The sequence below is a fragment of the Rhinopithecus roxellana genome, chromosome 8, assembly GCF_007565055.1.
Source record: "Rhinopithecus roxellana isolate Shanxi Qingling chromosome 8, ASM756505v1, whole genome shotgun sequence".
NCBI classification, from domain to species: Eukaryota; Metazoa; Chordata; class Mammalia; order Primates; family Cercopithecidae; genus Rhinopithecus; species Rhinopithecus roxellana.
Window position 1 is genome coordinate 142,728,804 of NC_044556.1, and position 15,019 is coordinate 142,743,822.

Here is a 15,019-nt window from a genome sequence, read left to right on the forward strand (position 1 = left end):
AAAAGAGTTTTATGTGTGGAATATCTCATTTACAGTTTAATTTCCAGAGCCAAAACCATAATCATGTTCGAATCCTTTTAAAATTTTAACTGTAAAATTTAAGCAATTGACATTTGTAAACTGCTTTGGATTTATTGCTGAATATATTACATAAACAAAGAGTGTTAATGTATAAGTAACTTACAAACAGGAAGCTCCATTAAACTACTAGTACCAAACAAATTACTATTACTAGTCATCTTTCCTACAGAGGTGAAATGTTGACATCTGTATAAGTGACAGTTACTATATATGCTGATCCAAAATGAGGATTCATGGTAAGAGAGGATGGTTGTACTCACAGGAAAAAAAGTTAGACTAGATGAAATGCAAACACTTTCAGAAAATATGAGACAAAGTTAGTTACCATATTACTAGTAGTTCAAGTTTTAGATAGATATTAATTACTGCAGCATATATTAGTCTAGTATAACATTAATAGTCACGTGAACCGTTGAAGCATCGCCTGGAATTCATGGGGGTGGAAAAAGAACTTGAACTCCTGTGGAGCTATTTCAACATTTATTTCCAAGTCATCATCTAAGAATCAATAAGTAATTCTGGAAAATTGAAAATGTTGCATGTAAGATTTTTCAGGTTGATTGATGTGTCATTTTGCTTTGAAATTAACCCTAAAGATATCCTATTGTTATATTGGTCTGAAAGACATATTTTTTCCTACATTATGAATTCATCTAATTAACAGTAGTTGCTTTAGAATAATATTTTGAAACACTGTGTGTGAAAAATCTTCTAACACAAAACATCATCTTTTAATTATAGCTGAATTTAAGGTTATAATATATCATAAACCATCAATTTTGATAAAATAGTTTTATTTATTTTCCTAACCTTTTCTTCCAAAATTAATTTATATTGTAATAATTTAACTAAATAGTATAGCTATTATTTTGGGATATAAAACTTCACAGCTTTTTATAGATTGTCCATCTAATTAATTTTGATAAAACAAAATATAATTAAATTGATGGCTGCTTTTCAAGTAATAAATTATAGTCTTTCCTTGAAGTATCTCTAAAAATGCTATATTACCAAATTAATTGAAAATATGCAAGTATAAATATACATACCCTATGTTGATATATACACACACATATATATAAAATACTTATTCTGTTTCCTATCAGTTATTATTAGTTGTTTCCTATTCAAATTACTAAAGGGAGTTTGCTTGTTATATATTATACCAATTGCAATCTTCAAAGTATTTCTCTTTAGTTCATCAGTTATGTGTTAAATATAGTGATATTATTAGTATGTTTATTCATTAAACTGATTTTTTGAGTATCTGTTCCCACAGTGAAGTTACAGAGTAAAAGAAGAGAGAGACTGACATGTAATAAAACTAGTCAAATACACAATAGGTGATATAATAATAAAACTTCATTTAAAGTTCATTATTAGCACGATAGGAAAGAGTTAATTTAATCTACCTGGAGAGTTAAAGTTAGATTTGCAGTTGGTTCACATATGAAAAATGAGTTATATTTTATGAAAAGAATGAATGAAGAAACACTATTTCAGCACTGAGAGCACCAATGTATAAAGCTCCCTAGCATTTTCCAGAAATTGCAGGCATTTTGATATTGCTAATGTGAGGAGAGGAGTTGGGGATGAAGTTGGATAGGTAGGTGGCAGTAGAGATAAAGAAATGATGGGAAGTATTCTAGATATATTGGGTAGGCAGACTTGACAAGACTCAGTGACATATTTGAGACAGATGGAAAATATGATTTGCACAAGTGGAAAATTAAATCAAGAATGAGATTTTATGTCTTCTCCTTTAAAGTGTTACCTTCTCTCTCGTTCCCAAATTAATAGGGTGTTAGTATGATGTAGCAGAAAAACTAAAGTTTGGAGCTATCTAGACCTGGGTTCAAATCCTGATCCCTCACTTGCATAATTTTGTCATAAGCTATTTATCTCTCTGCTCAGTTTCCTCATCTGAAAAAGCATAATAATACATTTACATCGAAAAATGAGACTGATACATAAGACATAAGATAGTGTATCTAGGGTTTACATCATGCAGAACAGTTTTTAAGGAATGTTAATTCCTTTCTTTCTTAAACAAGTCATGATAAGTGCTATTGAAACTAACTATTGAAACAAACCTTAGCATATTTCTAAGAACATATGTAGACAAGAAATGTTAATACTTGAGAGAAGTGTAAATGTGAATACATATTATAAAAATGGGCTTGCAAATTGCCAGGTCCAAATAAGAAGAGTTGCTCATTGAATACACTGAACCCAGATGGCTTCCAGAGAAAATACAGCAGAAAAACAAAATCATGACCCAAGTATTTGACTAAGTGACTTGAAAATAAGAAAATTATTAGAGAAACAATATATATTTTTAAACTATCTCTACTTTGTACATATTAATAATGTGTGAGTGGCAAAGAAAAAAATTCTTAAACTTGTACTTATTTTTGCTTCAGCTTGGATCACTAATTTCAGATTATTATTGAATTTTCAAGATTACTAACTTTGAGAAAACAATCTTTAAAAATTAATATTTTCATATCCAGCTAAGAAATTAACATATTTTAAATACATATTATATTTATGTCATCATTCCTCTATATTGTAAAGAAAGTCATAGAGGATGAAAAATATGTCATTAAAGTGAAATTTTTAATGTTGATTGTCATTCTATGAAATTAGAAAATAGTATCAAATCATATCATGGTATAATGTTTAAAAATTATATAAATTCAATTTCACACTCTCAACAATCCAGGAAAAAACAGATTGGTAGTCTTTTAAGTCAAAAAACAGGACAAAATGTTTATTTCTTAAATGTGTCTCCCAAATGTGAGGACACTGTATCTCATAAAACAAAGAAGAAATTAGTCACAAAGGAGAACACATCTTCATGGGTCTGTGCAAGACACTTTTTAATATTTGTGTTTGGCTTCTTACTTTTATTTTTGATGTAGCACAATGTTGCTTATTGAGTCACATTATCTTTCACATCAATAAATGTTTTTTATTCTGTGCCTAGTCACATCTTTACAAGATAAAATCCCTCCATGGAAGGGAAGCTCAGTTTAGGCAGGAAAACAGATAACAAACACATAAGTATGACACAATGTATTGCTGTGCTAGGCAGCTCTTGATAAGGAAATGTAAGAAAATAAAATAAGTAGAAACCTTAGCTTGATTCTAAAGAACCTTTCAATATAGTTGGGTTAAAAAATAAAGTGTATAGAACTAGAGAAAATGTCAAAGCAACAAATGATTAACTGTAAAACAAAGATGAAATTATTTCTATGCTACCTGGAAGGATATGATGATTAAATACCAGTGAGACAGCAGCATATTGAGATAAGGCCTTCATTATAAATAAGGATAGTTTTAAACTGAGTCTTAAGGGAAGAAACAGATATATGAGTTGTTGGCAGAGAAAAGCCCAGGAAAATAGGCATCTAGAAGCATTTTATCCTATTACTGTGATGCCAATTTGTATTCTGCATTTTATATTCGTATTTTTTCTTTGTATTTTTAAATGCCACTTCCTCTATATGTTGATGTTATTTTGAGCAGCTTATTTATGCTCTAGTAGTGACTGTTAGCCAACAGTGCTCCCCCAACTACAGAATCATCTCTCTATATAATGTGCTTGCTTATTTGTTAATTTTCTAAGTTTTTGTTCATTAATCAATACTTGAATACCTAGTATCTGCTAAGCATTATGCTGGTGCTACTAAGAAAAAGACAGCCATGGTCCCTGAGTAGATCCTTCCCCATATTCTGGTAGGAAGACACCAGATAAAAAATAATAATTACAATAAACTTCCATGAGTGTTCTAACAAGGAAATATAAGGTGAGATGGTAGTTTGCAACAGGAAAATCCAAGTCTAGAGGATCAGGGAATGTATTTCGAAGAAGTAACTGGAAAGATTTGACCAGAAATTTGACTGTACAGGGAAACAAGACAAGATGGGAAGAGAGAAGGATAGGCGAGGAAAAGGAAGAAGAGCCAAGCAAAGGAGCCAAGCAAAGGACTAGCCAGTGCCTAGAAGACTGGTCCAGCAGTGAAAGAAGCCTAGTAATGTGTGTGTTCAAGTATAAATTGAGGCAACTGCACCTTCTGGATCCCAATGATTTCCACATTTCTATTCATTCCTTCTAGTAGAGATCTCATTCAAAAGAAGGGAAACAGAAAGAGGGAGGGAGAGAGAAAGAGAAAAGGAGATCTAAAGAAATCATAATATCTGTACAGATATTTTACATAGATTATCTCATTTGGTCATCATGTTCACTTTCTTAGGGGAGTATTACATTCATTCACATTTTAAGGTGAAAAACTGAGGCTTAGAGATAAAATGATGAGCCCCGCAGTCATTAAGATCCATGGAGAGGGAGGTCTTCGGCCCACACTTTTAAGTTTCAAATTTCTTCCCCTAGATCTACCACTCATTTTAAGTGTTTATGGCATAGCCTGGGATACTTGAAGGTTTATGCTAAAGGCAGAAGCATAAAATTATCTAGTCACATACAATATATCTTCCTATCAAAAGTTTTGTTTCTCTTCTCATATTCTAATTTGTGTAACTTCTTAGATTATGAAGCCTAGATTCAAATATGACATTAGAAGGAAAAAAGTGTCCGAAGTATTTCTTCTAATAATCTGCAGAATCATTCTGTGCTTCAAAAAATAATTTCTGCATTTCAATTCAAAAACAAAAGGCTCAGGTGTTCTTTAAACTTTTATGTCTCTGTGCCACTTAAATTGACATTAGTTTAGCATGTTGGAATTGGTGAAGGGAACAGGTCAATCTGATTCCCTTTCAGCTGCTCCAGCATAGCTGCGGCTTTTGTGTATCTATTTTTAGCCATCTGTACACGTTATGATTTCATATGTGTCATCTCCTTTATCACCACAGAAATCAGAGAAGCATCTGGTTTCTATTCAGCTCTATCTTTGTTTTGACTACTTGTCTAATTAATCAAGATGGTTTTGAATTATATTTCTCTCATTTCTCTTTCCCAGTTTAAGGTGTTAATCTTACCTCCCACCTTGTATCATCTATTTCTGCCTCCAAAGCCAATGACAACAAAAGGATACAGTCTTGTGCAGGGATGAATTCCTTCTAGATGTTACAAACTTTGTTATATTCAACTTTAATAGCCACCTTTGAGAATACATTTTAGATATTCATTTGCTTTTAATGATGCCAAAATGAAGTAATACTTGAGGTGTTAGTGGTGATTAAAAGAATTATGTAACCAAAAACATGATTATAGATGGCCTTAATTTGAATAGTAATTTTTAAGCTCTGTTGTGAATGAGGTCTAAGATGCTGTCGGCTCCATTTTTGTAAGGCGTTTTACTTATGCATGCACACACCCTTTGCATAATGACAGTCTCCTGCTACACTATACATTCTAAATGAGGAAAGGCTATCTAATTTGAATGTGAGAGCACAGTTGAAAACTTTTCATTCAAATTATGTAAAAATACATAAAGCACAGATTAGGGTCACAAGAGAGCCAACAGGTACAATTTAAAATGTATTCTTTCTGCTAAAGTCATTTGTTGAAAGCCAAAAGAATTTAAGTCTGCTGGTGTAGAGAAAATAAATTTGGTTTGCGTCACTTTCGGTTAACAAAAATCACATGCGTATTAAAACATCCTGGGTCTTCATAATAAAATTGTTTTTACACAACTACCTGAAACATCATTCATAAAGCAGTCATTCATTTTAATGCAGTGGATTGTTGTCAATGTCAGCTGTGTCAAGACCTTTTCAAAATTGACAGGATTTAAAAGCCTCTAAACGGTTGTGATGACATCTCAGCTTGTCATTTTCTAAGAACCACAATCCTGTGTCTTGTTTTCTAAGATTGGCAGTGTAGTGGTTTCAGAAACCTAAGATAATGTATGACCTTTTGAAAAATAAGCAAATAAAATATTATGTTTCACAAACATAATATTGAAAGTCACTGAAACCAAAGGGTATCCATACAAACAAAATACAATTAGCTATTTATATCAGTAAATAAAATAAATACGGCACTGTTTATTTCATTAATTGATAAAATGTTCAGCCCATGCTCTGCAGTTCCTAGTTTGACATGCTTACCAAAATCTAAGCTTCTCTGGAGCTTCCAAGCGGCTTAGGAGTACCTTCAACATGCAACTGCCAAGTATGAGTTTCTAGACAGTCACCTCCTGATGGAGTCCCACCTTTAGTATACTTCAAACTCAATATTTCCTCTATCTTACTTTTAGAGATAGAAAGGTATCCAAGTATCTTCTGGTAGAATACAGCCAAAAATCACATTTGAGAGGAGTGCCAAGTTGGGTTGGGAGTGCAATTCACAGACATGTCCCAAGGTGTGACTCTATTAAAGGAAGAAGGAAGAAACACGTGTGTGTGTGTGTATTTATATGTGTGTGTGTATATATATATATTTCAGTTTACCATTCCATGTGCAAGTCTCCTCTTTAATATTTCAGAGTTATATAGAGAGACACAGTTATATATAACTGTATATATATAACTCTCTCTCTCTCTATATATATATATACACGCATAGTAAGTTACATATATTATTTAGTAAGATATGTGTATCTATCTTACTAAAATGTCAAGGGAGTTGAAAAGAAAAGATAAGGCACTCTTGATAGCATAGTTCCATACATCACCAGAATTGACTTCTAGGGGTATTTAACAAAATATACGATTCCCTCTTAAAGGAAATATCTTAAATTGGCTTCTAGGACTGGATTTCTTTCTCCCCTACTGACTGCTCTTTCACCATTTCTTTTCCTGTTTCTACTCATAATCCAACATGTATTATAATAAGAGACACTCCTCATCTATTTTCTGCTTATACTCACTCTCCTGATGATCTCTTCCAGTTCTCTGGCTTTAAAAGGGAATCTCAAACTTAACAAATTTAAATCTGAGTCCTGATTTCATGCTCGAAGCTTTCTTCAACCCAAGTTCTCTCTCTCTCTGTTAATAATAACTCTGTTCTTCCACTATTCTGGCTAAATAATTTGTAGTCATCCCTCGGTTCTTTTCTTTCTCATATACATATATTAAATCCATCAGCATTTCCTATCATCTCTTTCTTTAGATTATTTCTGATATCCAGCTATTCTTAAAAAGATGTTCTCCCTTGCGCTATTCAATCACAAGTTCCATTCATTCTACTTTCTGAATAGCTTTGAAATCTATGCACTTCCCCTTATTCTCTGTGACATTACCAAACCTAATTCACCACCAATTGTCCACCTGATCTTCTGGCGTGGTATCCTAATTTTTCTTTCCTTCACCCACAGCCAGCTATTACACCACATGGGAGCCAGCGGTGCTCTTTCAAAAATGTGGTTACATTAGTCCCTTACATAAAATTTTCCTCATTGGCCTCAGAATAAGTAAAGAAGTCCTTAACAAGACCTACAACGTCCTACATGATTTGGCAGCCTTTATGCCTTTTGTGATTCACCTTTCTTCTCAAAGCCCACAGGGCTTCTTCCAGTTCACCATTCCATGTGCAAGTTTCCTCTTTAATATTTCACAGTCACGATACTACTTGAAAAATCAGCTTAAAATTTCATTTCCTTCAAAAAGCTTTTCCTTAGGGAAGCAATTTTTTCGTTTGGGTTACTGTTTCAAAATCTGTCTTCTTGATTGACTTTTTACCTTAATCATCTTTTATCTTCAAATCCTAGCACAGTTTCTAAGCACCTAATCCATAAATACTCCAATTAAATAAATTGAAAAAATTACGAAAAATAAAATAGATAGCTTTCCAAAATATGTTATGACTTTCCCCCCAACACCACCATAAAAGGATAATATTATCCATCTTATATGGGTGTGTGATATTTAGCATGAAGTGGCCATATGAAAACTTAGCACATCAGTACTAATGTTTAATTAAAATAACATTATTTACAGTTAAAATAATCATCTTGAAGTATTCTTATGATTATTTTAGAGTTGATGGTATTGTTCAAAATACTTTGCCATGGGAAAAGACAAAGTCACTAAGGAAATAAGGAAAAAGTCTAGAAAGAAAAGACTTGAGGCAGAATTTGGGGAATATATATATGCTCTGCTTATATTTTTAAAAGATCTGTGGATAATATAAAATTAGTAAAAGAAATAGAGAAAAGATAGTAAATAGAAGACAGCTTATTTCCATGTCATGGACTATTGAATTCATCTGTAGTGACAAATCTTTCTCTGATAATCATATTGAATACTTAACATTATCAGAAGCTTTTGTATTCAAATCTGTTTAAAAAATCAATTCTGATTTTTTTTTTTTTTTTTTTTTTTTTTTTTTTTTTTGACAGAGTCTTGCTCTGTCACCTAGGCTGGAGCGCAGTGGCACGATCTCGGCTGACTGCAACCTCCAATTCCTGGGTTCATGTGATTCTTCTGCCTCAGTCTCCCAAGTAACTGGGATTACAGACACCTGCCACCACACCTGGCTAATTTTTGTATTTTTAGTATAGATAGGGTTCCATCATGTCGGACCTGGCTGGTCTTTGACTCCTGGCCTCAGGTGATCCGCCTGCCTCAGCCTCCCAAAGTGCCGAGATGACAGGTGTGAACCACCATGCCTGGCCAATTTTCTGGAGATTTTAAAACCAAAACTGAATATAATAAAAAGAAAATTATAGTGACTTTCTGTGAACAAGGAAGGCTTCTCAGAGGATATTCAACTTAAGGTAAATGATAAAACTGGAAGACAATCTGTACAGGATATAATTATGGGGGCAAAAGCAATTTTAGATGGTGAAACAGTGTAAACAAAAGTTTTAGGTAAAATATTCACTTTGGGAACAGAAAGTAGTCCAATTTACGTATATCAATAGGAAAAAGTAGAAGTTGATTTCAGAACAATATATTAAAGTCAGGGTGTGAAGAACCTCAAATGCCACAGTGAGATGTTTAAGCTTTCTGTTGTAGAAAATAATGGGTTTTCAGCTGAATTTTTATATGATGAAAGTTATATTCTGGTAAAACTGATTTAGTAATATTATTTATTGTGTTCAGGAAGGAAAGATACTGTAAAAAGAGGTATCAGATAAATTACAAATTCCATAACTTAGGGAAAATGTTGGTTATTTTCCCTAAAATGGTTAAAAAGACCATTGCGAAATTAGAAAATAAAAGAAAGAATTTATATGCATATGTGCATGTACACACACACAAACACACAAGATAAGTGATCAGAGAAAAGAGAGGTGTCAGAGACAATTTCTACGTTAGCTTGAACAACTTTAAGAAATATAATTACATTTACACAAACATGTGGGTGTGATGTTTTGTCACTGACATTAAGCTGAACTGCCAAGACACAGCTTTATAAGACTACTGATTATCTCCTGAGAACAGCATACCTTTTCATTACTTAGCTACCAATTGCTGATGCTGGCAGTTCCTTGGTAGGAAAATAGACAAATCAGAAAAATGACAAGGATAAGTCAGAAGTACAAGGTTAATATATTTCAAAAATAATATTAATTGGCATTATTATGTTGAAATTGAAGAGTTCTCTCTAAAATTTAAACATGATTTTGAACAAATATGGAACTATTTTTTCACTTGCTTATACATGTATTTATTGAGTCCTTATAGTGTGCGAGGCATAAGAAAGGATGTTCAAAATGTAAATATCATCTAAGCAATGCAAAATCCCTTGACAGATAAGAAAGAAAAAATAATCCACACGTAAACTTCAATGTTAGGTGTTAAATTTAGCCTTAAAGACAAAAAGACTTGTGAAAGACTTAGGATAAAAGGCATGACTTTCAGTTAGATTGAGATATTATGAGAAAAGTTTAAAAGTAAGAATATACAAGAAATGTAAGTGGAATTGTCTAGCTTGATGGGAATACAGGGCACACATAGAAGAGAAGAAATATATAAGTAGGTATCACATTGTAAAGGCCATGAATGCCAAAGTCATGGCTTTGGACTTTTTAAATAGGAAATGAGGAATTATTATAGGTGTTCAGTTACAACAACAACAACAACAACAATAATAAGTTAGCACTGTTTGGCAGGCACACCTTGGCCATGCTGTCAGTAAAAAACTCCCTGGATGAGTGTCTAAACAGTTTAGGTTCCCCTACTTAACCACTAGGGGAGATACAAAGTTAAATAAATCACAGATGATGCTGTTAAAGACTTAACAATATAGTTAATTGAGGAAACAGGCTACATATATTTTCCCACACCAGGTAAGTTTATGAAACAGACTATAGTAGATGTTTAAAAACTGCTACAAGATCTTGATAATAGCCACTATTGGTTCCCACTATGGGACACTATATACGTTCATTATATAAGTAATCATTCCACTTCCCGGCACAAAACCTTTCAGTATCTTTCTATTGCTTCTAGTAGGAAAATAAGAAGTCCTGAACATAGCACACAAGCTCTACAAGACCTGACCTGGATCTCCTCTTACAACTTTATAACAAAAATTCCTTGCTTACACCCTACAGTCCAGCTATCCAGGTGTAGTGGCTCTTTAGAACCTAACAGTTTTTTTCTTGCATTATGGACTCTGTGTTTATTTGTTTATTTTTTTCTACTCTGTTTTTCCCCAGATTCTTAGAGCACCATCTTCTTCTTATCTTTCAACTTTAAATCGAAAACACCACCATTTATTTAGTTGTTGATTTTGTTTCCCCAAATACAGCAGCATCTTGTACATAGCAGACACTCGTAATTGTTTAGTGAAATAATAAATATATGGATCGTCCCGCTTTAATCCTTATATCACTGGGTCAAAAACTATCAATAGCTTAAAACTGAAGAAGCAGAAACTCAGAAATATTAAGGTAACTCTCCCAAGGTCACCAAAGCTGTAAGTGTTAGAGGACAGACTAGAAAGGATCCCCAAGTGTTTCACGGCCCTGCAGTATCTTCCTGTATGATAAACGGGCAACTGATTCCAGGTTTTCAGGCCTTTAAGATCATTTTGGCACTTGTTTGATGAGGGACTCAAGAAAGTAATCAAAGGAAGAAAAGTGGAGGTATATTCTGGGATCACTGAGTAGCTGAAGACCCAAAGGAAAGGAAAGATCTATGAGCAAATAGTGGCCTTTTGATGATTCTTTTCAAATTACATTTTTCTTTATTATTTTCTTCCTAGAATAATAATATTAAAATACTTTGGTATTCTTATATCATTTAACCCTTAAAACATTTTAAGATAGGTGCTATTAGTATTCTCTTTTACACTACGGAAATTGAAGACGAAAGAAAATTACAGAAAACACTTCACTCATACAAACAGCAAGTAAGTAGCTGAGGAGTAATTTGATTGCAGGTGTCTATGCCTATTGTTTAATCTCAATTTAATGCACCATAAATTGTCATTTATAGTTCCAGAATCCAAAATTCTAACATTTTTACCATCTCCTGAATTTTGCCAAGGGACATTTAAATTCCATTTAACAAATATTTATCGATTGACTATTATGGGTAGGTATTCTGCTAAGTGCTAGAAAACAGAATGATAAATAAGACAGATACAGAACCCGCCTATGGTGAGCTTTTAAGTTTAAGATTAGAATCTCTTCTGAGGCTGGGTACGGTGGCTCATCCCTATAGTCCCAGCACTTTGGGAGGCCGAGGCAGGCAGGTCATCTGAGGTCAGGAGTTCAAGACCAACCTGGCCAACATGATGAAACCCCATCTCTACTAATAATACAAAAATTAGCCAGGGCTGGTGGAGCACACCTGTAATCTCAGCTACTAGGGAGGCTGAGGCAGGAGAATCACATGAATTCAGAAGGTAAAGGTTGCAGTGAGCCGAGATTGTGCCATCGTACTCCAGCCCAGGTGATAAGAGCAAAAGAAAAGAAAGAAAGAAAGAAAGAAAAAAACTCTTGAATTTCATAACTATTTTCAGTTTAAGTTAGAAAATCTGGATATAAACTTTTCTGCTTCTCAGAATAGATCCTGGAATACGTGAGGATCTTAGTATCTCCACAAGAAGGTTTGGAGCATTTTACATATTTTCAGGTGAATGGTGTGTTTCAATATAATAGAATATAATAGATGTTCATTAGACCTCGCTGGAAATGCCTATGTGTGGTAATGGTAAAGAAATAGGTAGATTATATGTAGATATATGTTCCTTGGGAGAGATGGGAATCAGTGAAGAGGGGATGTTATTTGATCCATTTATCAAACAAAAAGAAACACAAATTAGAGAGAAATGCAGTGTTGTAAGGAACAAAGGAAAATATGGAGAATGGAAATGAGTTGGTGTAATCAAACCTAATAAATTCTAGTAATAGTTCTGTCTATGAAAATGGCATTTTATGTATTCAGGTCAAAGTATTAGAAAACAAAAGGTAGGTGAAAAAATGTAAAGTTGTCAAATGTCTTACTTGCTTTTTTAAACTTTGCCTTTTTAAAAAATAAATCTCAAAATAAGGTTTTACCACTGTTTCCTGTCAATGCTACCCTTCTCAAGCAAGGAAAAATAATGAAACTAAGCATGTATTCTGCATTCTAGAAAATGAATACATGACCTTTCTGCTGTTTTGCATCGAATTAGCTTTGTGTTTAGAAAGAATCAAATAATATGTATGTATAAACTATACATTCTTTGATTAAACTAATCCAATGATATGCAACCTTATTTTCCACAGATTAACATTGACTTCAGCACCAGAGACCTCATCTCAAAGAATATTGCTGAACCAACACTCAAATGCTTTGATGAGGCTCAGAAATTAATCTATTCCCTCATGGCCAAGGATTCTTTCCCTCGATTTCTAAAGTCAGAGGTTTATAAAAAACTGGTAAATAGCCAACAGGTTCCAAATCATAAAAAATGGCTCCCTTTTTTGTGAGGAAGGTAAAAGTTAACTAATTAGTCACTGTACTTCAGGGCCACAATATTTTAAATATACAACCACAATGCATTGTCCTTTGTTTTGTTTTTAGGATTTAGAAAACATTTTTTACCCAAACAGACGAATAACGTTTTATACATCAAGCCTGAATTTCTAACTCATTTGTTTAGAACGTATTTGCTTTACCAGCTACTTAATCTCCTACAGGGGGAGTACAAAGAAAGTTTATGGAGATACAATATAGTCTTAAAACTGATTACTCTTATTACATTATAATGTAAGAAATTGTACATATCTTCACATGGCAGGAAAGACTTTTGAGCATCATATACACAATTTTAAATACCATTGCTTTATTCAAAAAAACTCACTTTTGTAAAAAGAGAATTTTTGAACCAAAATACAAGCCTTCATTTAACATATTTAACTTTTTTCCTACAATTTCTTTCCAACTATTTCTAATAGTGTGGTGGTTATGGAAACTGCTATGCCTCTCAAATTATTTTTTTTTAAATCACAGGAATGTATACACATTTATATGTATGTCTTGAATGCACCATGGACCACAGTTTTTCAAAATACATCACTTGGCTCAATTCAATGGCATCACATATGAAATGTGATGAGTTATGTATGAAAAAGGCCTCAAGGGTGGGGAATACTGATTTTCTTATATTAACAGAAATGTAAAAGAAAGTGGAAGACTAAGGAGCATGGATAAATCCTTATAAGATGAAATATATAGCAAGTCATAAAATTTAAAAATTTGCAACATTATCTACTCTATTGTGGGGAAGTACCTATTCACTCCTTCAGCACTAATACTTGTTTATAAAACCCAAACAATTTTTTAAATGCGTTTATTTTGAGATGTTCCTAAAATTGTTTAATTCTATATGTCAATATCGTGTGATAAATATGAATAATTTCATTTCAATACGAGAAGCTGTAAGGATTCAACAGATCTCCCATGTTTCCATTTTCTTTGCACAGATTTATTTATCTGTATTGGTATTTCTACTTTTAGATTGCTTGAACATTAAAAAATGGAGGAAAAATAGCATGGCTTATTTTATGTTTTCACAAACTACTCATTTGATACACAAAATTTTGTCTCCCCTTCGTCATGAAAAATAAACATTTAAACATATGCAAATGGAATATTCCCTGTACATTTGCAAATTCTTTAAAAGAAGACATAAATAGAAATTGGTTGTGAAGCATTCAATGTGCCTTAAGGTGCACTTAGTGGAAAATAGCTATACATTTTAACATTTATTCTAGAGATTCCAACCTTAATTTACTCTCTATTTAAATGGGAAACTTTAAAATTATTCTCAGAGAAGAAATAGACTTTTGAGGATAAAAGGAATCTTAGAAATTAAAAGCACATTCCCACTTTTAGATGTGAAAAGAAAAAAATCTCAGTTATTTCCTCAGATCACAAGGCTGGTAAGTGACCAAGCTGGTCAGAGCAGTGCTTTTCCCACGTGGGCTCCCTGCTCTGACAGAAGAGTGTAGTCCTCTCTCCAATTTAGAACTCTTCTGAGGTCTGGAATCTAAATTCCAACTAATCCTCAAATACCCAGACATGATCCCTTTCATCAGGTATTTCAATTTTCTCTTTACAGTCAGTTTGCAACTTCTTTCTCGTTACCATAGAGCAAGGCTTTATGTTTAATGATTGCCTCTCAAGTTTTCTCTAATGATGTAAAAGAAGACACAAATCAAACTTTCACTACTTAGAAACCGTAGGTGCTTGATAGTACCTAAAAAAGTACGGCTGGTGTCAAAATGGTTTCTTGAAAATTGGATGTTAAATGACCTCTAATAGAATCCCAGCCAAAGACCCTCAATAACAACACCTACCTCCTCAACTCACTCCCACCCTAAGTGACAATTCTAGGTATTCTGATTAAATAAAAGAAAAGAAAACAATTGCAGGTTTTTGAATACTTATTAGTGAGGATTTTGAATAAAATATCAGATGTACATCTTACACACGTGGTCTCTTTCATGCCATATGTTATTTTATTTCATCAGTTACCATTGATAAGTAATTTTATGGATGAAATTTTAAGTAAAAAAGGATTAATTTG

General features: G+C 33.0%; 1 protein-coding gene across 1 annotated transcript in view; it reads left to right on the forward strand.

The window, feature by feature from the left end:
• Positions 1-14,076, forward strand: part of RGS21 (regulator of G protein signaling 21) — a 49,981-nt gene extending 35,905 nt beyond the window's left edge. The window contains exon 5 of the mRNA XM_010375543.2: positions 12,714-14,076. Within this exon, the coding sequence (XP_010373845.1) occupies positions 12,714-12,917 (204 nt within the window). The 3' untranslated portion in view covers positions 12,918-14,076. The remainder of the gene's footprint in view (positions 1-12,713) is intronic.
• Positions 14,077-15,019: the final 943 nt, after the last annotated feature.